Raw genomic sequence first — 25054 nt, 5'->3', positions numbered from 1 at the left:
GTGGCGCTGCACCTCAGCCACCATGGGCGCTCAAAGCATCATGGGCCGGTGAGCTACTTGGTGCGGGACAGATTTTTTCGGGAACACAGAGTGGCGTTACTGAGATTTCCCATTCTGTCCACGGCGTGCCTCGTGCGTAGACGACTTTGGCGCAAACGTAGTGCGCAAAAGCCATAGCAACGAAAATGCAACAGCATACGACGTCAATAAAAGGTTCATTTTCTGAAGTGCCATTTAAAAAAAAAAAACCTCCTAAGTGTTTAAGCAACAACATTTTTTTTTAACATTTCTTTTTAAAAGTGCGCCTGTTAAACACGAAATATTTGATGTTGTGGCATACAATATTTGGCCAATAGGAGAGCAAGCCATCACTTATTTTTGGGAAAACTTTACATTTACATGCTTTTCTGCTCATTTGTTGCAATTTACAGACAGGATCTTGAATGTTAGGTCATTCTTGATTATCGAAAGTTTATTTTTGCATTATTTTCTGGCCAAAAGTTGTGGTTCTGCTGTGGGTAGCTCTCCGTCCCATGATGCTTAGAGCACCCGTGGTGGCTGAGGTGGTCTTCAGGAAGCTCCATGTAAACTCCCATAAACGGGGTGCCAGCTTTTGCTCTAGGTAAAAGTAAGAAACTCTAAGCCATGGATGGAATGGGACTAGAGTCACTGGAAAAAATTTCACGAGTACCGCATTCGTTTTCCCGAGCCGCCGGGCTTGGAAGGTGTATGGCTACCATAGCCCAGTGTCGCCAGAACAGGCAGAACAAGCCATAACAGGTAAATTGCATAGAGCGGCACCCTTCCGCCTTCTACTAGAGCCATGCAGGCACTAGTTTAATACCTAATGTTAAAAAATTCTCGTTTCCTGTTTCTTGCAAGTTTTAGTTGACGATATCGTATTTGAGCTGTGCCAACTATGCAGTGTTTTTAATTATTGAAAATAATTACATTGTGAGGGCACGTAAGCTTGGCATCACAAAGGCGATTGCTGTGCTGGATACTCTAGGCGGTAGCTGCCACATACCTTCCAGATCCGGAGGTGTGGGGAGGAAGAATGCTGAACTCTGGCAAAGCTTCCAGTGAAGTGGGATATATCAGTCAGTAACGCCACTCTGTGTCTCTGAAAAAATCCGACTGTCCCGCACCAGGTAGCTCACCGGCTCATGATGCTTTCTTTCCCTCTAGTTAATAGTAAGAAACTCTGTGGTTCGAGCACACAGTGCCGATATGCTTGCAAGGTGCTCAAAAGTGTGCAAGATTTCTAAGCTGCTACCTCTCAGGTTTCGCAAAAATTCGTTCATCGCAATAGTCATCATTTGCGGCTGTATTGCAGTGCTATTAGACTGATGCAATGTTATTCGATGGAAATTGGTGGCAGGGGTATGTGTGTGTGTTTCTTAGTGAGGCAAGCACAAATGTGCAAGACAACTGAAAATAAAAAACAGGCAAGCCCCTGGAATGAGGGCCCACCCAAACGTTTTCTCAGGCATTTTCAAGCTTTGTAAAGAGAGGTGGAGAGCCACAAATCAACAGATGTGAGCTACTGTGCTTGCGAGTAAATGTTTTGCGAAATACAAACGGTGTAGCAACTTTTAAATTGCACTCAAATTTTTCCACCATTGTGTTTTCCAATTCAAGAGATTTGGAAATTAAAAGCTACTTGTTCCAGAGCGCTTTTAAATCAATGTTTCACTGCTCCAAAATGCTCTAAAAATCGCTCCAAGTTGCAATTTGCCAGAAGCATCAAATGCATGCGGTTGGTATTTCCTGACCTTAAAGGAATACAATGAGGGCAAAATTAACATCCTGCCGATCACAGAACTTTAGTTGTTTAAGAGTTTTGAAGTTGCCACTTCCGAAACGAGACAACTTTTTGTCCTGTTCCTCAAGTGGGAGCCTTATAAAATTCAAGTTCTGGTGGTAGGCAGGGTGACGCTTTTGCCCTTGTGCCATCATGGAATGTCTGAATCCAGATGGGTATGCTTTGTGCTACTACAGGCCACCTCGCCCTCTGCTAGACTGATTTTAATTAAAAGATGCCGCCAAGCAGTTTGGCCAAAGGTGCCTTCCTTAACTATCGAAACATGCTCTGCTTACCAAGGCTGCCACTGCTGCGAGCAGCAGTGCAGACTCCATGGACAAGCCCCTTGGGAAACCTCCTCCATGCTCTGGCATTGTATTCCACATGATTATTTACCCTTTGCATTGAGCTGAACATTTTCTGTCTGTCCCAGGCTGTTCTTCAAGTGGACTGCTGGCCAGGAGAGGCCAGCCAACGGAAGCCTCGTGAAATTGGTCACTGAAGGGGGAAGAACCAGCGTCCAGATTCTGAAGCTTGCAGGTAAATATGCACGGATTGATGACTCGGTCAGCAGCGTCGTACATGACGCGAACTGAGCTAGCGCATGCTACGATCGGCAGCCGCATGTATTGCTTAGCCCTTCCGGCGGTAATCTAAAATGTACAAAGGCTGGTTCAGCGACGCGTCGCAGTGAAAATTTCCAACTTGTAATAAGGTTTCGCGCCGCGGCGGAAGTATTCGCCAGCGTTTTCGCTTGCATGGAACAGGCATTAGTATTGCTATCGCTCCGCATCTAGAAAACCTTTGGCGCATAACTTATAGTTAACTGAAAGAAAAACTGGTAATGGCGCAAAAAACGGGGACACAGAAGGCACACAAAAGACGGGACTGACGCCAGTCCCGTCTTTTGTGTGCCTTCTGTGTCCCCGTTTCTTGCGCCATTACCAGTTTTTCTTTCAACATCAACCAACTCGCCCAAACTAGAGTTTTACTTGACCATAGTTAACTGCCGTGCCGTTTTTATTCAGCGCACGTACAGTAGGATAGCGATCTCTATAGATAGTGCACTCATTACAACTGATAATTAAGTCTGAAATTGGGCTAGTTGGTGCATTGTAGAAAATGGAAATGGGACAAGAGACGTGCACTTTCCTTTCTTATCGTTCTCTTTATCACCCATCTTGCCCAGCTAGATCTCGATATTTTAGTCAGCGCCCTGTGTATGTCATATCACCTCTTCCTCCCGCGCTGTTTTTAGCCACATATTCGTGATTAGTTCCTGGATTAATGTTCAATGTGTGGATTAATGAGTGGTTGCCAAAAATTGCTTTGAAACTCCCTCATGGCAGTCAACTATATGTGTACGTAATTTGAACCCCATGCTGTGGATTATGGATAGTGTATAGCTAAGCTTAACAGTGTCTTATTAGTTTGACAGCTTATGGTGCAGAATACACAAATGGTATATATGCAAACTTTTTCAGCCACAAAAGAAGAAATGGAACGTGAAATGAGAGTAAAAAGAGTCCATGTGCCACCAATTCGCATGTCGGAAGTGGATAATGTTACAGAATGTGGCGTTCCTGCAGCTGCAAGAAAGAAAAGCTTGAAACAGGTATCATTTGCTTTGTGTAAAGCACTCCCTTTTTAAAATGCATGTGCTTTGCTTGTCTAACAACAGATGATAATTTGTAGCAGGAAAAGGCAAAACAGCAAAACCAGATCACCTCAAAGAAGCAGCAGTACGAGGATGTGCTCAAACGCCATGTTTCGCATTCACTGCAAAAGAATGCTGCAATTCCTGGCCACAGTTCAATTGGCAGAAAGGTAATATTTCACCATCGGCAGTCAGCGTTGTGAATTAACCACATATTGTTTTACAAATTCTGCAACAGACAAATTGTTCTTATGATTTTAGATTCCTGGCTTTGTGACTCTGCAGTAGACATTAGACAAAGTGTTGCACTAACTGCAGTCCCTTTTCAAGTTGCATGTGTTTTCCAGCCTTTCGGTGCAACTGATGGGTTGATAAGTATGTTAGCAAACTAATTTACTACAGTGTCAGTTGCGTGCATCATAATAATTTGAGGATCAAATGGATGTGTTTGTTACAAGTAACCATACTTGACAGTGACTGTGTTGCATCATGATGAAAACCTATTTATGCGGATTTCTCAAAAATACAATGAAACATTAGTAAAATTTGACCTTTTCATTTTCTTGGATGTGCTATGTTGTTGTGTTGTGTTGGGTTTAATGGTGCATAAGCAACCAAGGCTACCATGCGCCAAGCAATGTTGATCTGCTATGTATAGTTCGAACATCTGTACTGTGTGTTGGGAATCTTTTTATGTTTAGGCCAGCAAGAAGCGCAAGCCCCAAATTCTGGACGACAGTACTGAGTCAGAAGATGAGTCTGTTGTGTCTTCACGTGAATTGAAAAATGCAGTGAAGGAGGCGAAGTATTGGAAGCAGCGATATCGTCTTGAACAAGAACACACTGCTTCCCTGAAGAGGGAACTTGACTTCCTAAAAAGGAAAGTTGAGCTGCAGTTGAGTTCATGTAAGTTTTCGTTGCTTTGTGTCTGCAGTTCTAGTCCAGAATTCTAATATTGGAACCATCGTTAACTGTACCTATAGTCTTCCAGTTCAGCAAACACTGGATGAGGTAGCAAAAAGACAACAAGGTAAGAGGAAGTGCATGGAACTGAATCACGTATAACAGTTTCGGATAATGTGCAGTTTGTGAACCAGTTCAGAAGCGATGTGCACACTGCATTAATGCACAGCAGATTGTATGCAGACTTGTTTTTGATTTTATTTTTTAAAGGCAGTTGCTCTTAACTGTACAGGTGCATCCAGAAGTGCAGGGAGAAGTACAAATAGCATATATAAGCCTTCGCTTACAACTTCCATATGTACAAGGTGTACATGGATTGCATGCGATGTCACAGGTACCATGATTGAGCCTGGAGTATACCATCCACCATGCGGCCATAACTGGTGGTGATAAATGAATTGGTGAAACTAGCAGGCGCTTATGCCTTGACCCTTGCAACAGAGATAGTAGACATTGCGTTGCATGTGCAACGTGTTCATGCATCAATTCTGTAACTTGAATTATAATTAGATTTGGTAGTGTGCATATATGCAAGTATTGCAAGAATATAAATTTTAACTAAATATAAAGATGTTGTTTCATGAAATTTGTTTTCTGCAATATAATAATGTAAACAGCAAAAGCAGGTCCAGTGTGCACAACGTTCTAGCAAAAATCATACAGCCATGGTTGCATGTGTCAATATGGCATGGAATTGGCTATTGTGTTCATCTTTAACGTGCAGATTTGTGTGCAGATGCTTTGCCTGTAGTGGCACCCAGCATATTACCGAATGGAGCAGTGGAGGCGTCTCGGAGAGACCCTACAGCTGCAAGAGGAGCAGCAACTGAACAAGCGGCAGCAGCAGAAAAGGACGTGGGAGGAGCTGCATCAGTAGTCCCGACACCCGCTGGACCATCTGAAGAAGCCCCAGCAAGCAGTAAGGACTGCAGCATGTGGTCATACTGATTTTGAGAATGCGCATGGAGCATGTAAAAGCGTTCATAATAGCATGGAATTTTGTAGATTGAATGCTTACACCCAGCGCTTTATCTTTCAGGTTGTTTTACAGCAGATGCACCCCGTTCAGCTGAGCTGGAAGCATCCGTGTTGGATGATGCGCAGGATTTCACGCTTACGTCAGGTGGACTTGTAAGTATATTTTTACTGTTATATGTTGGGAATGCGCAATGGCCCCCTGCTTTATTTCGGGGTTTATAATTTCATCCTTGATCTGTCATCTCTCAAGATTGCTAATACATACATATTTGTTATGTGTTCTTTTTTAGTTCCACTTGACTCAAGGCGTGTATATCAAGCCAGACCAGGCAGAGAAGCTATTTAAAAACAAGAAACCAAGCATTGTTGTCAGGGACTCAGCTCAATTATTGTGGGGCGTTGAATAGGAGGGGAGATTGTGCTAGTAGAACTAGCCATCCTATATATGCAATGCCTTGTGACCTCGAGAGTACCAGGAGCTTGGAAGAATGCTAACATTATCTTTATAAAGGAGACGTCAAGGACTTGAAGAATTACAGACCGATCAGCTTACTGTTCATTGCCTACTAAGTATTTGCTAAGGTAATCGCTAATAGTCAGGACAACCTTAGGCTTTAATCAACCAAATAATTAGGCAGGCTTTCGTAAAAGATACTCAACAATAGATCATGTTCACGCTATCAGTGAGTGATAGAGGAATGCACAGATTATAACCGACCCCTATATATGGCCTTCATTGATTACGAGAAAGCATTTAACTCAGTGGAAACCTCAACTGTCATGCAGGCACTGCAGAATCAGCGTGTGGAAGAGTGTTATGTGAAAATATTGGAAGATATTTATAACGATTGCACGCCTACCATAGTCCTCCATATAGTCATCAATAAAATTCCAATAAGGAAGGGTGTCAGGCAGGGAGACACGATCTCGCCAATGCTATTCACTGCCTGTTTACAGGAGGTATTCCGCGGCCTGAAATGGGAACATTTGGGGATAAGAGTTAATGGAGAATACCTGAGTAATTTGCGATTCGCTGATGACATTGCCTTGCTAAGCCACTCAGGACAAGAACTGCAAAGCATGATCAATGAGTTAGACAGGCAGAGCAGAATGGTGGGGCTAAAAAATAATATGCAGAAAACCAAAGTAGAAACAACAGTTCGCAATTGGTAGCGAGGTGCTGGAAGTAGTAAGAGAATATGCCTACTTAGGGCAGGTAGTGACCGCTAATACAGATCATGAAAGGGAAATAACTAGAAGAATAAGAATGGGTGGAGCGCATATGGCAGGTTCTCCCAGATCATGAATGGCAGTTTACCATTATCCCTCAAGAGAAAAGTCTACGACAGCTGTATCTTACCGGTACTCATCTATGGGGCAGAAATGTGGAGGCTAATAAAGAGGGTTCAGCTTAAGTTAAGGACAACACAGTGAGCTATGGATAGGAAAATGACAGGTGTAACGTTAAGAAACCAGAAGTAGGCAGAGTGGATGAGGGAACAAACGTGGGTTAATGACATCCTAGTTGAAATCAAGAGGAAGAAGTGGGCTTGGGCAGGGCAAGTAATGCAAAGGCAAGATAACCGCTGGTCCTTAAGGGTAACAGAGTGGATTCCAAGAGAAGGCAAGCATAGCAGGGGGTGGCAGGAAGTTAGGTGGGCGGGTGAGATTAAGGAGTTTGCGGGAATGCGGTGGCCGCAGCTGGCAAAGGACAGGGTTAATTGGAGACATGGGAGAGGCCTTCACCCTTCAGTGGGCGTAGTCAGGCTGATGATGACGATGATGACATTCCTCCAGAATAAATTTTTTTTTACAGGCACCTATGGATGTCGCTGAAAGCCAGGAGACTTTGGCAGGCCCATCACAACAGGTATTTTACAATATGCCATTTTGTGACTGCATCAATTCGAAGAACAACAGTGTCTGCGTTTATGTCGCAGCACGAGCGACCAAAAACAGATTTCTGTAACAGAATGCATCCTGGCACTGGCTCAGAGGAAGTTTTCTCTGAATCGCCTCAACACATTAGTCATTTTTTATAATCCTTTTGGCAGAACTGAAAACACAGCCTAGCAGTGTGGTGCTTTTCTATTTTTCAGTAGTTGCTTAGAACTGAATACATCTTATGCTTTGGTAGAAGCATATTTCTCAAGAATAAAATTTTTTTTCACACGCACCTATGGATGTCACTGAAAGCCAGGAGACTGGCAGGCCCATCACAACAGGTATTTTACAATATGCCATTTTGTGACTGCATCAATTCGAAGAACAACAGTGTCTGCATTTATGTCGCAGCACGAGCGACCAAAAACAGATTTCTGTAACAGAATGCATCCTGGCACTGGCTCAGAGGAAGTTTTCTCTGAATCGCCTCAACACATTAGTCATTTTTTATAATCCTTTTGACAGAACTGAAAACACAGCCTAGCAGTGTGATGCTTTTCTATTTTTCAGTAGTTGCTTAGAACTGAATACATCTTATGCTTTGGTAGAAGCATATTTCTCAAGAATAAAATTTTTTTTCACAGGAACCTATGGATGTCACTGAAAGCCAGGAGACTTTGGCAGGCCCATCACAACAGGTATTTTACAATATGCCATTTTGTGACTGCATCAATTCGAAGAACAACAGTGTCTGCATTTATGTCGCAGCACGAGCGACCAAAAACAGATTTCTGTAACAGAATGCATCCTGGCACTGGCTCAGAGGAAGTTTTCTCTGAATCGCCTCAACACATTAGTCATTTTTTATAATCCTTTTGACAGAACTGAAAACACAGCCTAGCAGTGTGATGCTTTTCTATTTTTCAGTAGTTGCTTAGAACTGAATACATCTTATGCTTTGGTAGAAGCATATTTCTCAAGAATAAAATTTTTTTCACAGGAACCTATGGATGTCACTGAAAGCCAGGAGACTTTGGCAGGCCCATCACAACAGGTATTTTACAATATGCCATTTTGTGACTGCATCAATTCGAAGAACAACAGTGTCTGCATTTATGTCGCAGCACGAGCGACCAAAAACAGATTTCTGTAACAGAATGCATCCTGGCACTGGCTCAGAGGAAGTTTTCTCTGAATCGCCTCAACACATTAGTCATTTTTTATAATCCTTTTGACAGAACTGAAAACACAGCCTAGCAGTGTGATGATTTTCTATTTTTCAGTAGTTGCTTAGAACTGAATACATCTTATGCTTTGGTAGAAGCATATTTCTCAAGAATAAAATTTTTTTTCACAGGAACCTATGGATGTCACTGAAAGCCAGGAGACTTTGGCAGGCCCATCACAACAGGTATTTTACAATATGCCATTTTGTGACTGCATCAATTCGAAGAACAACAGTGTCTGCATTTATGTCGCAGCACGAGCGACCAAAAACAGATTTCTGTAACAGAATGCATCCTGGCACTGGCTCAGAGGAAGTTTTCTCTGAATCGCCTCAACACATTAGTCATTTTTTATAATCCTTTTGACAGAACTGAAAACACAGCCTAGCAGTGTGATGCTTTTCTATTTTTCAGTAGTTGCTTAGAACTGAATACATCTTATGCTTTGGTAGAAGCATATTTCTCAAGAATAAAATTTTTTTTCACAGGAACCTATGGATGTCACTGAAAGCCAGGAGACTTTGGCAGGCCCATCACAACAGGTATTTTACAATATGCCATTTTGTGACTGCATCAATTCGAAGAACAACAGTGTCTGCATTTATGTCGCAGCACGAGCGACCAAAAACAGATTTCTGTAACAGAATGCATCCTGGCACTGGCTCAGAGGAAGTTTTCTCTGAATCGCCTCAACACATTAGTCATTTTTTATAATCCTTTTGACAGAACTGAAAACACAGCCTAGCAGTGTGATGCTTTTCTATTTTTCAGTAGTTGCTTAGAACTGAATACATCTTATGCTTTGGTAGAAGCATATTTCTCAAGAATAAAATTTTTTTTCACAGGAACCTATGGATGTCACTGAAAGCCAGGAGACTTTGGCAGGCCCATCACAACAGGTATTTTACAATATGCCATTTTGTGACTGCATCAATTCGAAGAACAACAGTGTCTGCATTTATGTCGCAGCACGAGCGACCAAAAACAGATTTCTGTAACAGAATGCATCCTGGCACTGGCTCAGAGGAAGTTTTCTCTGAATCGCCTCAACACATTAGTCATTTTTTATAATCCTTTTGACAGAACTGAAAACACAGCCTAGCAGTGTGATGCTTTTCTATTTTTCAGTAGTTGCTTAGAACTGAATACATCTTATGCTTTGGTAGAAGCATATTTCTCAAGAATAAAATTTTTTTTCACAGGCACCTATGGATGTCACTGAAAGCCAGGAAACTTTACCAGGCCCATCACAACAGGTATGTTACGATATACCATTTTGTGACAGCAACTGCTAGAAGATTGACAGTGTCTGAGTTTATCTCGCAGCACAAGTCACGAAACGGGTGAATTTTTATGTAAAAGAAAGCTTCCTGGCGCAGGCTCAGAGGAAGTTTTGACCAAGCCACCTCAGCACACCAGTCATATCTTTATTCCTTCAGACATAACTTAAAACGGTCTAGTAGTGTGATGCTTCTCCACTTTTCACTAGGTGCTTAAAACTGAACGCTTGTTATGTCTCGGTACACACACATTTCTCCTGAACAAAATTTTTTTACAGGCATCTATGGATGTGGCCACAATGCTGGACATTCAGCCAGGGCCATCTCAAGCCTTTCAACTTACATCAGTAAGTTTCATATCGTCCTGTGTGGTTTCCATCCAGGTTTATTCACTGCATGAGGTAGGATGTCGTTGCAATTCTGCAATGTAAAGTGCAGTAGAACCTGCAGTTGTTTGTCAGGCCCCGTGCTTACCGGAGACAGTAGCAGAGTGCAGTAGGTTCTGCAAAGATCCTTCATATAGGATGGTACCTTTTTGTGGAACCACATAAGCACATTAGTAACTGCCACAATATTCTTTCATGTGCCTTCATTGCTTATGTTCGTTACACAAATCAATATAGTCATCTCGTCAGAGTTCCACTACAAATAATCTGTCAGTATCAAGAAAAATTTGGCTATGCAAGACATACTCCACCAGGTCAGTGATATCTTTTCTACAAAATTTTCTCACGTTATTCCAAACTGGTTTTACTGATTTTGGACAAGGTCATTGACAGCTATGTAGAAAGTATTCGGTGCAAACTGGCATGCGTGCTACATGAAAAATTTGTACTGTCATGTTTTCTTCTTTTTCAGTTGTTCCTTGTATAAGTTTTCATGAAATACTTCTTATATGGGTACATGCCAACCTCTTTAACGTCAGTTCCAGTGGGCATTCAGAAAAGGAGATTGCACGACACAAAATTTAATGCAATAATTTTTAAAGCTGTATGTATTCACGCTTCTACACAGTTGTGCTATTAACCCTGCTTTATTTCTGCAACACTTTGAGTGTATAATAAAATTAAAATGTGTAGACATATAACATTACCTTAACATGCTAGGTGATATGAGTTTAACAATGTGCGAGCGTTTTTCTTTTGCAGTGACATCGAAAGGCATTGAGTACGTATGCACTGAAGCTGTTGCGTGGCCCAGTAGTGGGCATGCCGAGTAATTTTGTGATTAGCCTCATGTCCTGCTTTCCTTCTTATGCCTTGATGCATGGCGGAGGAGAACAGGGCAACAGGCATTCTAAGGTGGGCTGCATTACTAAACAGTTTATCTTATGCAGGAACTTCCGACTTTGCCAACCGCCCCAGTCTCTGTTGGGACGCCACGAATAAGGAGGCCAGCAATGGTAAATGGACCTGTCAAATGTGCCTATTTCTGAAGCAGAATTCAACATCATGAATGTCAAATGCTTGTGCATATGCCAAGAGCGTATTTGATAGCGTGAGTGGCCCATCCACAGCATGCATTATTAGCATAATCTTTAACACAGCATGTGCAGGCACCCAGACTGTGTGAATGGACTTATCTTGATTTCGCCGTGGCAATTTTTACTAATATCTACTAACTGATCTGCATGGTATATTGTATGCAATGATGAATCAATAAACCAATGAATTTTTAAGTACGTGTGAGTGGCCTGCATATCAAGCTGAGGAGCACATTATGGAATCTTCTTCTTGGACATCTCTCCATCTACCAGAGGAGAATCGGTGAGTCACAGCTTCATTTATTGATCTATTCAAGTACCCTAAGGGTCCACTAGGGGCATTACATAGGGGGAGATGGGGGGGACTCAAAGCGGAACAAAATTGTTTCAAAAACAAAAAAGCAGCGTAGGTATGGCACTCAGGTGCAAGTCGAGAAACATCATTGCCAAGTAAATATTCTTACGAAAATTCACAAAGAAAAAATAAATAGCAGGTGCGAATTAGTAATCTGAGAAATCAAATTTTGCTACTGAAAGTGTGAGGAATCCATATAAGAAAGTGATCCTGACTGAAATAACAAAGACTCTGTTATCATGGCAATCCTGGAAGGTAAATCATTGCATTCTTTCATCATTAAGGTTACAGGTGAATTTTTGTACTTTTCCATCTGGACAAAAACAGGGTTACCCTTGTAGGCATTACCGGCTTGATGCTAGGTGAGGTGCTGGTAAAATATGTGACAGGGCAAATGATCTGTTGCTATGGTACAATGTGCGAGAAAAAGATGATCAAGTGAATTTTCTGTGCGTTGTGAGTGATGGCATGCTGAGCATTTCCATCAGAGGTGAAACACTTTGATATTAAAGTAGGACGAGAAGATTAACTGAGCTCCTTCATTCTTCTTTTAATGGAACATTCAGAGTGCTTTGTGTTTTATATGTGCACACTGTTGTAACTGGTATGCAAGGCTTGGGTGTGCATTGTTCTAATGATGCATTGCATTTTCTATCTCTCTTCATAGGAGGACACACCCGAAAAAGCTTACTTGAGAGCAAGGGCTGCATGGTTTTCTGCAATGCATGCTCAGTCAAGAAAAAGCATAAAAAGGCTGCAGCAAACAAGGCGGAGACTGCAAAAGAAAAATGCGGAACTAAAATCTGTTCTGTCAGCTTTAACTACGGAGAATATCCTCCTGACAGAGCAAGTGTCTGTTTTAGATGGCCTGGGTAAAGTAAATAAGCACCTACTTGAAAGACAAGTCGGAAAGCATGGTGGAATTGGCACTCCAAAGCAGTACTCCCCTGAACTGAGAACTTTTGCCTTAACTTTAAATTTCTATTCCCCACGAGCCTATCAGTATGTCAGGAAAGTTTTTGACACGTGCCTCCCACATCCCAGAACTCTGCGAAAATGGTATGAGACTGTTGATGGCCAGGCAGGACTTTCAACAGAAGCTTTCAATGCACTAAAAATGAAGTGTGCTGAAACAGCAAGCAAGGGGCACCGAACAGTTTGCAGCCTCATGGTTGATGAAATGGCTATTCGGCAAAACATCCAGTGGAACAAACGCAACTTTGAAGGGTTTGTTGACTTTGGCAGTGGCATTGACAGCGACTCTTTGCCACAAGCAAAGGCTGCATTCGTTATAATGGCTGTGGCTATTAATGGGCGATGGAAGTTGCCCCTTGGGTACTTCCTAGTTGATGGCCTAATTGGAACACAGAGGGCTAACCTTGTCACCCAGTGCCTTCATAAGGCACATGATGCTGGAGCTATGGTTGCTTCACTCACTTGTGACGGGGCGCCCGCAAATCTGGCTATGTTGCAAGAGCTTGGGTGTGATTTCCAACATGTGGGAGACCTAAAAACAACCTTTCGACACCCAGCTACCCAGGAACCAGTGGCAGCTTTTTTGGATCCCTGCCATATGCTAAAACTTGTGAGGAATGCACTGGCACACAAGAGGTACTTTATTGACCACCAAGGAAGGACAGTGTCATGGGAGCATATTGAGCGGCTGCATACTGTGCAGCAGAAAGAAGGCCTACATTTGGCTGACAAGTTGCGCAGAGCTCATATTGAGTGGCAGCGGCAGCCCATGAAAGTTAGACTTGCTGCCCAAGTAATGAGCACTTCTGTTGCGACAGCACTAGCCGAGTGCAGGGAACTTGACCTGGAAGGTTTTTCTGGCACACAGGCAACAGAGAATGTTTTGTTGAAAATTAATAAGACATTTGATGCCCTAAATTCTAGAAGCCCATATCAGAAAGGTTGGAAGAAACCTATAAATGAAAAGAACATTGAAGCTTTCAAAGGCATGTTCAAAACCACAACCCATTACCTCTCTTCCTTGAAGGAGTCTGCAAATGGAAGACGAATGAATGAAACAAACCGAAAGACAGGTTTTTTAGGTTTTATCATCTGCATGCAAAGCCTGATTAGTCTTTTTCATTTTCTTGTCACTGAAAAACGAGTGCTGAAGTACATTCCGGCCCACAAAATTTGCCAGGACCATTTGGAACTGTTTTTTGGCCTGATTCGAGCACATGGCGGGCATAATGACAACCCTACTACACAGCAGTTTCGTGCTGCCTTCAAAAAAGTGATTGTTCATAGTGAACTGGCTGATGTATCAACAGGCAACTGTCTGAGCCTGGACAGCATATCCATATTGTCATGCAGCAGTGCAACAGTTATTTCTTCTCAGGTCTTGAATATATCTGCACCAAGGAGGCAACTTCTAGACAGTGATGCTGTTCAGCAGTCTCGGGTAACAGCTGCAGACCATGACTACATCATAGCTCCAGGCTACATCAGTGAATGTGGAGGCCGAATTGTGGCTTACATGGCAGGTTATGTAGCTCATAAATTGGCTGCAAAGCTGACTTGTGATCACTGCACAAGTGCACTACTCACAACAGAACGAGGAAACATTTACTCACTAATTAAGAGGAAAAGCAGAGGAGGGCTGAAATACCCATCAGAAAGTGTACTGAAGATCTGTCAAAAATCGGAGGCGGTGATCAGGACGGCAGTGCACCTGAACAAATTGGCATCAAGAACACTACTCACTGATCTTCTCCACGAGGTTCTTTACGCATTCCACGGTAGAGAGCTCTTCAATGAACTTCATGAGCACATGTTCGACAACTCTCCACTCGACAATCATTACATGCACCTTGTCAGAAGTGTTGCAGAAAATTACATCAACATGCGCTTGTTTCATGTTGGCAAGCAGGCAACCGAGAGCCTGCACACTGCTCAGGTCCGGCAGATGTTTAAAAAAATAACTCAATTCAAGGGGCAGTGACTGATGCGACAGTGAGAATTAAAAAATCAGACTTTGTTTTCGTCAGCACATGTCTTAATTTACCGTAGAGTATGAATGCAACCAGCCCATAGGGGTCCCATGCTTCATGTTGACACTGCAGCTTGCTGCCGCAATATGAGCTGAATAAGAATCTTACATGTAACAGACTTTCATGTCTAACTTTGTCAGAATAAAATTCTATTCAAACGGCCGCTCACAGTTTAGAGTACATTACAACCTGTCATACTGAGTATTGAAAAGAATAGCTTTTTAATGTGAATGCGTCATGTACACCACCGACTTAGGCTCATGCTTGATGGCAGTCACTAGTCAGTTTTTTCAGGAGTAATCAGGGTTTTGATTTAGCTTGATTGCTACTGAATCAACCAGAAATTACCTGCTTCCTAAAATCAGATTTTCGTCTTTTGTGGTAAATGAACAATACGCACATTTTAAAATAGAAGTCAGTTAAGTAAAATCAGTACATGTCCAGAGCGCAAATGCTAGTTCTTGTTCATGAATCTATATGCTGTAGATTCACAGATGGACATGTACTATTGGTCACTGATGTTCAAGAATAGGGGCTGCAGTTAGCAGTCTCCCAGAGCTTTCTTTACAGCGTGCCTGCACTACTGTCCTTTAGGGTACAGGGTGACTGAAGTATCTTGTAAAACCTCGTTGATACGTTTTATTTTTTAACTGCGGGAAAAACGTATTATCCGGGAAAACGTATGATCCAAACCGCCTGATTTTGAGAAATATAACTGTAGGATGGGGTAAAAAGACATTTATTGACACCTTCACTTTATAAAAATGTCGATTGGCATTTCTCGGCATTAGAGCTGAACAGATCCCATTCCAGTGTTCGCTGAATTCAGTCCGCGTTCGCGCTGTCTTTAGCGCGGAAGGAAATTCGTAACGCATGCGGTCCGTCGACAGCAGTGAAGAAAGTAACCAAAATCTCTTCGTCATTTTTCGGATGCCTCGCCCCTTTGCTTCCAAGTATTGTGGAAAAGCCACCGCGGCGGCTGATTGTCGAAGTGTTTCTGCTTTTTAAGCCGCGTTTCACAGACCCGGCCCGTTCGTATATATGCGCATCGCTGTAGCTCGTAAGAAGCTTCGCCTCCTTTCCCTTATGCACCGCGAAGAAACTTCATACCGCGTCCCCGCAGAAACGGCCGTCGAGAATGCTAGCGCGCCGTTTTTATATTTTGCCCTTGATAATGGTGCTTCACCTCGTGGCATCGAAGTATTGCAGAGAAGCCACCACAACGGGTGACTGCCGCAAAAACCATGTTGCGTGCCCTCTCGTTTGGCCCACTTGTATGTTTGCACATGTGCGGTTGGTCAATAAACGTATTATACGACCGCAGTTTGTCGAAATTTCAAACGCAGTAGCCGGGAAATCGTGTTTTCCGGGAACGTATTAACCGGGAAATAATATAGTGCAACTCTATGGGGCTTTTTTTAATGTCCGCGCTGTTGAGCGTACGAACCGGGAAATCGTATGAACCGGGACCGTGTCAATGAGGTTTTACTCCATATTTTGTAAAAAATATGGAGTGCATGTTTTTCATACTATAGAAGCCAGAATAATCAGAGTAATTAGTGTACCATACTTATAATTTTAGTTCTAGATATTCAACACAACTGAAGGTGATTTTGGCCTTTCAAAGTAATAGTGTCAAAAGGGGGTGATCATCCCACTGCACGCAGCAACAGAGTAAGCACTAGCATATAAGTTTTGCAACAAATTCATGTTCTTAAATGATGGAAACACTTTTCCACATGCACTTAATTGGTACATTCATGCATACAGAGGACAACCTTATCATTCTACCAGCCGCAATTTGTACATTATATTACACATTTTTTAGCTGTCATCATGCCTTAGTTGTGCACAGCTCAAATGCCCGACTTATGTGCAGACTATGTTGGTTGGCTCGTGGTTTTGACAAATATAAAACAGCATGTGCACACAAGTACCACATAGTACACAACAAACAGAACAGAAAATTGGACAGAAAACTATGCTATTTCTATACTGTTTCAGGCTAGGCAGATGAGTCAAATACAACAATGCAACAATAGAAACAGTGTCAGCAGGGTGCTCTCTTTCTTTACATATATTACAGAAAGGAATACATGAAGCAGAAGGGAGGAAAATGATTCACTTTTTCCACTAGCTGCGACAACTGTTACCAATTTTTCAAGTCACTTCCATGCAGTGCTCCAATTACTTTGCATTTGCATCGCTTAAATTTTATCAACTTTGTGATGCAGAAACAACTACTGAGAAATGAAAGCTTTCACACAATTTGACAAGATCGGTCCACAAATATTTTTCTGTCTCAAAGCCCCCATTTACTGCCTTCCTATATATGTTTTACTCTCTCTGTTCGAATGGTTCATGGTTGCAAATTGATCTAATTCAGTTGTGCATTTCTTCTTCTGGTCGTTTTTGTTGAATCCTTTTTATGTGTGTTCTCCTTCCATGTGTTATCACTTTTGTTAAAACATTTTGCTTGCTTCAGGTAGCAAGCTATGTTTTGTAATAAGTGTTATGCTGTATCAAATCTTTTTAAAGCTCATATTTTGATTGTCCAATAAAATATAAATTTTGGACTTCATTAATCCGTTTAATCAGCTGAATGCAAGAAAGTGCAACTCGGCGAGGTGGTCGCGAGGGTCGACTCGGCATCTCGGTAAACGGTAAGTTGCGAGGTACTCTCAATCTTACAGAGGCATGGCCTTACACTTCACCACCCTTAAGCGCAAATGTTTTAAACCTAACACTGCGCCTCCTAAACCCGGCTATGTGTCCTTGCTCGCACAACAGCACTCAATCGAGACAGCAGCGCGGGTCGGTCGATCCACTGGGTCCATATCGGAGAAAACTTGCACGCAGTTGACATATCGCTCGCACAGCGTACAGTAAACATATGGTACGCTTCAGACTGCTTCGCGTATCGCTTTGCTGACGGATACCATCGCATGCGGCGCGGCTTCCTTGGCACTGCACGCTTCGGTGAGCACACCGCGGCCCACGCATATCGGTCGCCACCAGTTGTGACCGTCATGCATAGGGGAATGTAGACGCAACGGGTATGCTTACAAGGACACGGTCTGGACGAGTTTGTATTTATTCGTGGTTAAAACAGCGCGGGAAAAATACACAAAAATGAAGGAACACGTATTCACACACAAAACAATTAAGCGCCGACTCGCAGTTTTTCTTCCCGCGCTGCTGTAACCATAAACCAGCGTGTCACCGTCGCCTATCGCTTTATGAGCCGTCGGCACTGTCAATTTCTCCTTGGAACAAGGCTAGCAGCGTTGAGGGACGCAACCGCACAAAGCCGAAAGAGAATAGCGCCAAGCTTTTTCAGAGAAAGCTGTTGCGGGCTTCCAAAACAACCGCTTTCGTCAAGACGGCATCCTGAATGAACTAAGCGCACAGCAATGAAGACCAGCACCGACTACAGGCCTCTGGAACTTTGTGCCTGGATTGAATAAAAATGCGAATTTCCAACTCTACTCGACCGGTCTGCCGACATGGGTGATGCGTGAAGCAGACGACGCTGACGACGCCGCTGCGCCCAACGCTGCTATTGGCTGCGCCATCGGCCAACAAATCCCAGTAGGCCTTGCAAAACCACGTGACTTCCTGCGAAGGTCTTCCTATGGTTTCCTTCCTCCATGGTTCGGCAGCCAGCGGGCTGCCCGAGCGTAGTAAATCCAAGGCGGATTTATAGTGGTGGCGAAGGCTGGGCCGAAAAGTGGTTTAGCGCGACTGCAGCACAACCAGAGGATGGGGGGGGGGGGGGGGGGCAAAACACTCATATAAATAAATGATAAAACTACAAAATTGGAATGTAATCTGCCAATAGAAACGAAAAAATATATTAGCACCTTGTTTTACGAAAGAGGTAAGTCATTTTATTAAAACCTGGCAAATTTTCTATTTTTGCAACACTCTTGACCTGCCCCCTATTCATGAGTGTGCGGTGCATTACAGCGCGTCTTTGCAGGCCTTGTTTCGATACCCGGCTAACCCGGCCACAGTGGCGATTTCTTATCGCCAGCTGCCTGCGATGGCGCGCCTGGTAAAGCGTATAAATTTAGCTCGCCGGTCTCAAAATGCTCCTTTTGCGAAGTTTTCGTCGTCCTTGCACGTCGCTTCTTTGTCACCGTTCGGTAAGATTTGCACCCCGCTGGACCGCTGCGGCAGTTTTCTCGGTTTTGTCGTCTCCTTCGGCGTGCGGCCAGTGCGAAGTCTTTTTCCGTCTTTGCACGCTTCGCGCTCTTCTTTTGAAGCGCTTAGCGCTTCATTTCAAGATGAGCTTGCGGCATGTGAAGAAGCGATGCTCCGTGGTACACCAAGGCGGTACACTGCGACAGCGTGGATAGTACCATTGGTGTCACGCTACACCGATTCCCGCTTGACTTCGATATGGTTTCGCCGGGCTGTTCGCTCGTGTTTCATAGCTGTAACCCGTTCGTGCGTACTTGGCTTCATGTCTTTTTCAATGTATGGTATTTGCTCCTACGTTGAGCACGTTTGAGGGTGCTAAAGCTGGCTTTAACATTGCCTTGCAGATGTAAACGCACCTGCTATATTCTTTCAGCTGAAGAAATTAAATGTGAAGAATAATCCCAGTGTGCTCTATGGTCTGTGTTGATGCGCCTACTTATGTCATGTTATGTTTGCTTCAATTGAAGCTGTCGTAGCATTGTTTTCTATACTTTTCAATTTCCTGACAACGTTCGTGGCACTTCAGGGCTTTTTCCTTCTGCACTGTGACTATTGAGATGATTAGCCAACTTAAACAATACTGCTTGTGCTGCCTGTGACATGTATTTTTGTTTGTGTGCCAAGGGTGTGCTTTGTGACTGTATTTGTTTGGTTGCTGCAATAAACAATGAATATGAAACTATGAAAACCATACTTGCCGTACACTCTATTGCCAACTGTGCACTTGAGCCAGTGCTTTGTGCATCATACCTTGCATCATACCTTGCTGTACTCAAAAGCTCTCAAAAGTACTAGCACCAGTATTTGCACTACGAATCATGCGTGCTTCGCCAGTGTCTGGAAGTGTTGCTGCCTTTCTATGCTGCCCCTCCTTTACCAGTCACTTTCATTGCGTTCCCAATTGCACATTAACAAGGCCATAACTAGCAGGAACTCGAGCACATTTGACTGGCAAAGGTTGGGGCGCGCTGAAAGGCAGCAACCTTCGAGAGATACGGGCTCGAAAACGCGGTTTCTTCAGAAAGACCGCTTTATAATTCGCGCCAAAAGCATACGTATGCGTGACGTCATTCTACGTCACGTTTGCGTAGTTTGCCCCCCAAAATCCAGGGGGCGCTGGAGTGCCCATGAGCCGCCATTTTTTGGACCAATGGGTAGGGTGGCTAGAACTGTTTCAGGTGTGAAAAGCGCGGCGCGTTTCCCTTGCCGGAAGTGGCACCGCTGCCCACCGATGCCGCCAGGGGCGCTGATGCTAAAGGCGCCGTCGCGCGGTCGCTGATCATGCACGGTGGAAAGCGCGCGGACCGCGTTTAATTGCGTGATTTGCGCGCTGTGCTTTGCTTTTGGGAGGCCGCTGAAGATGAAAATGGCTTCGCGATGGTGGTTTGTACACTCGATGAAGTTATGAGCTCCGAGTTCTGAAGAATTATTCACCAAGCAGAACTGCTTTCTTGCGCAGCAGACGACAACCAGTTGCTGGAATCACTTCTCTTTTTGTTTCTAAAGCAAAATTTGCGGAGGTCTGATTTAAAGGGAACTGGAGCACTCATCAGGTTCGATTTATGTGCTGGCATGAAAAGCTGCTGCGCATACGCTCACACGCTTTTCAAGAACGCGCTCGGCTGTTCGTTTGTAACATGAAAAGGAGTGCCAGAAGTTTGCTTCTCCCCCCTCCCTTCTTTTTCCATGCCGCTAGAGCGGTTCGCTCGCGCTGCTTTTTGCCTTCCAGTTTTAGTAAATTCTTTTGCTTTCAGCTGGGCTTCCTTCCTCAATAATGTGTGGTATTTTTGTTTTGCGTCACCAGCCGCCGTGGTGGCTGAGTGGTTATGACAGTCTGCTGCTGACGCGAAAGACGTGGGTTCGATCCCGGCCGTGGCGGTCGAATTTCGATGGAGGCGAAATTCGAGAGGCCCCGTACTGTGCGATGTCAGTGCACGTTAAAGAACCCCAGGTGGATGCAATTTCCGGAGCCCTTCTCTACAGCGTCCCTCATGGCCTCGGTCGCTTTGGGACGTTGAAGTACGTACATGAAGTGGGAATTGAGTGTTTTGCGCCAGCACCTTCTCTTGCCTCCCGCGATGGGGTTCGTTAAGGTACGCACGTCGAGTAGCAGCGGATAACAACCGAGCGACTAGATCTGCCTCTCAGGAGCTTCGATTTGAAGCCCACACGCTCTAAACAAAGCATGTAAATTTGCGCTGCTACTGTGTGGAAAATGGTTAACATATTCGGAAAGGGTTTCATGCTTTTTCTTCTGCTCCTTAGACCAATGTATGTGAAGACTACATTGTGTCGCATACACGTTCGTACAGTGAAAGATTTAGTGGGTTTTTACGTGTCGAGGCCGAAAAGCAATAGTAAAACCGTAGTGGAGAGCTCCGGATTAGTTTTCCGCGGCGTGGAGTTTTTACATGCGTTGCAATCTGAGCAAACGAGAATTCCCTTTTCAAAGAAACGCTCTCAAGAAGTGCAGTTCATGAAGCATAGAATTGTGACGAGGGCGCTTCCACAGTAAAACAGCACAGTAAGAAAAAGACGCGTTTCTGGAAGAACACTTATTTTCAGTTGTTCATCCACGTACTATCAGCAAGAAATGAAACGCGAACAAGACAATTGAACCACGGACTGCAAGATACGCCACTCTTAGCCAGGAGGAGCTAAATACTAGTTCCTACTATTTTAATTTCGAAGGAGTGAAGACTCTTCTTCAGAAATGTTTTTCAACCTGGCTTGTAGTTCAAATCCAGGAGCTAATATCTTCCCGTTTTTGTGTTGCCGTCTCAGTTTTCTGGTTCGCGTTTCATTCGTTGCTGATAGATACAAAACAGCATGATAAGCCCGCTAAAGAACGCATGGATTCACGGTTTTTTCTTTCCTTTCGTCTTCCTTTCGATTTACTTAAAAAAAGTGAACCCGTGTTATAAGCAGTAAAACTTGACTTGAGGCACGAAACACCAACGCTTAGTTTTTCTTTTGTCTTTTGGTCTTTGTGGCATTCTCAAATCTCGCGGCAGAAATAACGCATCTAGTGGTCCATGCACCTTAACTTTACCTGCTTCGGAAAGCAACAATCAGCGCGAGCGATGCTTTCTTGGTGCGCGCAATGCTCCGATGTCTCGCTCTGACGGCGTCGCTGTCTTCAGCGCCCCCGCGCGGCATCGGTTGGTCTTGGGGGGCAGCTTCCGGCAGCCGCTTTGCACACCTCAAAAAGTTCTAGCCACCCTACCACTACCCATATTCTAGAGCACTGTAAGCAGACGGCATACACATGGTGATGATGATATGCTGCAACACTGTATGTAATAACACGGCAAGACAACAGGAGTAAAGTTTTAGGCAAAAAGCTAGACTACATAAACTACAATACGATTCCGTGAGCTGCTGTTTGTGCGTGAGGGTCGTGCGTCAGCAAAGCATCTGAAAATTTCATCCAACAGAATCCAACCGCAATCGCCTCAATCCAGCATGGCGACTTCTACCGCAGGGGTTCAAACTTAAACTTCAATGCGGTCGTGGCTTTCAGTTGTTTCGGCGGTTCCTGGATGATGTTAATGGTTTCTGTGGATGCTGTTTCTGCACATTATGCTGCCGCATTCCGCGATGCAACACTTTCTTTACAGGTGACCGTAGATAAGCGGGTTTTATTGTTTTGCATTCAGTGCATTGTCTGTGTAGTGCAGCGCCTGCCTTGGGAGCATTTTCACAGGGTGCATACAGCAGTAAACGCATACAGGTATCTGTTCCCTAATGGAACAGTATATGAGGCAGTATTATGCCAAAGATCGATCAATCTTAAGTCTCTCCTGAGCTGTAAGCGTCGATGCTTCCTCTCCTTCTGAGCACTGCGAGCTGTCGGGGATGCAACTGCACACTTATTTAGGATTTCTAGCTTTTTGCTATATCCCTCACTTGTGCGGCCCGCATTCAAGTCGTTTGCCATTGTCGATGGTTTTTTTGTTACTGATTCCCACTTTGTTATTTATTCTTGGTTGCGTGCCATCAGCTGTGCTGTCGGCATTTCTCCGAGCTCGAAACTCTTTCCAGGCACGGGATCCTACCCACAGACCTCCCTTCACCGCACTCACCAGTGTATTTTGGTATTTTTTGTTTCTCTTGCCCTTACTTGCATTTACAGTCGACAAATTTGTGCAGTTTTTAATTTTCTGCAGATTTGTTAAAATGCGCTACCAATTTTTGTATGATGCTAAGCTGTGATGTGAGATATCAGGCTTCTTGCTAGTGAAGGCATGCTTTTTTCCATTCTCTCTTCTGATTTTTCCAAGGCAGACTGGTCGCAATGTTCAATTTAATACCTACATATTGGTGCAAGGCACCATGATGAGAATTAATGAAAGCCTGTTCCTCCTATATTCAAATCGGTGTGCGGTATTTCAGCCAGCTCATCTTTCAATGTGGTTATGACAGTCATCCTGACTCTCCTCAAAGAATGTATGTGGGTGCGTCACATAAAATCTGTTCATTTTCTTTTGTCATGGGCTAGCTGATCGCTTTTTTATTTTTTTATATTATGTCTAATTTTAGTTTATAGAGCAGAAGACAATTTCCTCTCTTGCCATTCATGACATTGCTACAGCCACTGACAGTTGTTGCTCTGAATGTATTTATTTGCAGTTGCCAGCTGCCAGCATCTATTGGCCCATGCATGCTTCCTGCCTTCGGCTGTGTCATCCATCCTGAGCTGTTCATGGTAGTTATCCTTTTTCAGTGATGCATATCTTACCTACCTATTTAGAAAAATATTTTCAACATAGGCTTGCAGCTGGGTTTAGGAATGCATGCAAACTCTACATGCATTTCACAGCAGTACCTCAGCTTATAATTACAGGAACTGTAGACTTGTACAAAATATAGTCACTCATGTAGCTCTTGATGCAGCTGCTGTTAACATAAAGGAGTTGAGCCTGCCTCAGGTGCTTTGACATTGCACACCTGCTGCCTGTTATGCGCATGTGTCCTCGAAAAGGCTCTATATGTTCATTTGTCCCTTTACAACATCGTGGTCTACAACTATGGTTTACCAGTATTTCTGGTACAGAGACCAAAATGTCAGTCAGTGATGTAACATTGCACGATGACACCAATCCTTGTATGGTATAGCATCCTTGCAATGCATTGGCTAAGCTGCTGTCAGCAGATTTATTGCTGGTTTATTGTCACGGCATATGGTTATACGGCACAGTTTGTACCTCTACCTTTTTAAAACTGGATCCTTCAAAAATTTAAAATTAGTTGAAGGAAAATTGAAGGAAATGTCACAGTAACTGCCTCACATTTTGGTGGACACTTGAACCTTGATGTAAGAGAGGGCTATAGGAGGGAATTATAGAAGAGGTGCCATAGCGGAGGGCTGACACCCTTGTTAGATGCCCCCTCTTTAGTTAAACATACCTCGCAATTAACACATTTGGTGTAAAACAAACATGAGACTTGCACGCTCACGAGGATCCTCATGTCAGTAAAACAAAAAGTGCCAATGTTGCCGTACTTCAGAGCTTTGCTCTTAAAAGTGCAGCTGACTGCTGCTCAAAGTTGAGAGCAAAAATATGTCTCCTTTTTCTCATGTGCAGTCCACAGTGCTGGTGCCATTTGCAATGATTGACATTGAGTCGCATGATGCGCAGCCCGTTCCTGGAGTTGGTTAATTTGTCTGTCTTGTGAATCTGCCGTTAAAATTTGTGCAGAACAATGGTTCTCCAGTGGATCTCACGTAACTGTATCCTGTGCCACCTGCTACCACCCTTTTTCCTCAAATTTCCTAATCTCATTTGGCCACCTGATTTCCACCCATTCATGCATTCACCTACTCTTGGAATCCTCCCAGTGTTGTAGTGTGGTATTGCTTATATCTTCTTTGCATTACACATGCATTGCACATCCTCTTTTTTCGATTAATCAAGCTACCTCTGTTCCTGTTTCTTGCATAAGCAGCTGGGCTCTTGCTGTTTAGAGGGGAGGGGTACAAAATTTTAAACACTAACAATTTTGAATTTTTTTACTGGTCGTAGACAGGAACATTCTAGCAATCACAGGTACTCAGTGCAACATAATATTGGCCTACCTAGGAGTCACTTCATCCTTTCACCTGCATTAAGTGAAAACAAGGGGCACAGCCTCAAATATTGCAACTTTGTTGATATCGCCTCTCAACAGTCACTGCTTGCTAGTGATGCTGATGGGGTCCTGTGGGCTAGC

The 25054-nt window shown here is 43.6% G+C and overlaps 1 protein-coding gene and 1 long non-coding RNA gene across 4 annotated transcripts in view; both read left to right on the top strand.

The window, feature by feature from the left end:
* The window catches only part of LOC144112553 (uncharacterized), a 38500-nt gene extending 27030 nt beyond the window's left edge, over positions 1-11470 (top strand). For both annotated transcript variants that reach the window (XM_077645365.1, XM_077645366.1), the window contains 16 exons: positions 2238-2344; positions 3289-3419; positions 3500-3631; positions 4163-4367; positions 4453-4491; positions 5161-5343; positions 5464-5555; positions 7219-7272; positions 7931-7984; positions 8287-8340; positions 8644-8697; positions 9001-9054; positions 9358-9411; positions 9715-9768; positions 10071-10139; positions 11129-11470. In XM_077645365.1, coding sequence (XP_077501491.1) covers positions 2238-2344; positions 3289-3419; positions 3500-3631; positions 4163-4367; positions 4453-4491; positions 5161-5343; positions 5464-5555; positions 7219-7272; positions 7931-7984; positions 8287-8340; positions 8644-8697; positions 9001-9054; positions 9358-9411; positions 9715-9768; positions 10071-10139; positions 11129-11227 — 1435 coding nt within the window. In that variant the 3' untranslated portion in view covers positions 11228-11470. The remainder of the gene's footprint in view (positions 1-2237; positions 2345-3288; positions 3420-3499; positions 3632-4162; positions 4368-4452; positions 4492-5160; positions 5344-5463; positions 5556-7218; positions 7273-7930; positions 7985-8286; positions 8341-8643; positions 8698-9000; positions 9055-9357; positions 9412-9714; positions 9769-10070; positions 10140-11128) is intronic.
* A 10873-nt stretch (positions 11471-22343) lies between these two features.
* LOC144112555 (uncharacterized) lies at positions 22344-24682 on the top strand. Of its 2 annotated transcripts, none has more exons than XR_013310310.1 (3): positions 22344-22461; positions 22886-22938; positions 23474-24682. It is a non-coding gene; the product is annotated as an uncharacterized LOC144112555 (long non-coding RNA). The 2 variants fall into 2 exon arrangements; XR_013310311.1 differs by having other exon boundaries at positions 22886-23298.
* The last annotated feature ends 372 nt before the right edge of the window (positions 24683-25054 follow it).

Source organism: Amblyomma americanum, unplaced genomic scaffold (assembly GCF_052857255.1).
Source record: "Amblyomma americanum isolate KBUSLIRL-KWMA unplaced genomic scaffold, ASM5285725v1 scaffold_409, whole genome shotgun sequence".
NCBI classification, from domain to species: domain Eukaryota; kingdom Metazoa; phylum Arthropoda; class Arachnida; order Ixodida; family Ixodidae; genus Amblyomma; species Amblyomma americanum.
The sequence above is the reverse complement of the archived record's forward strand: the minus strand, read 5'-3'. Positions and strand labels throughout refer to the sequence as shown.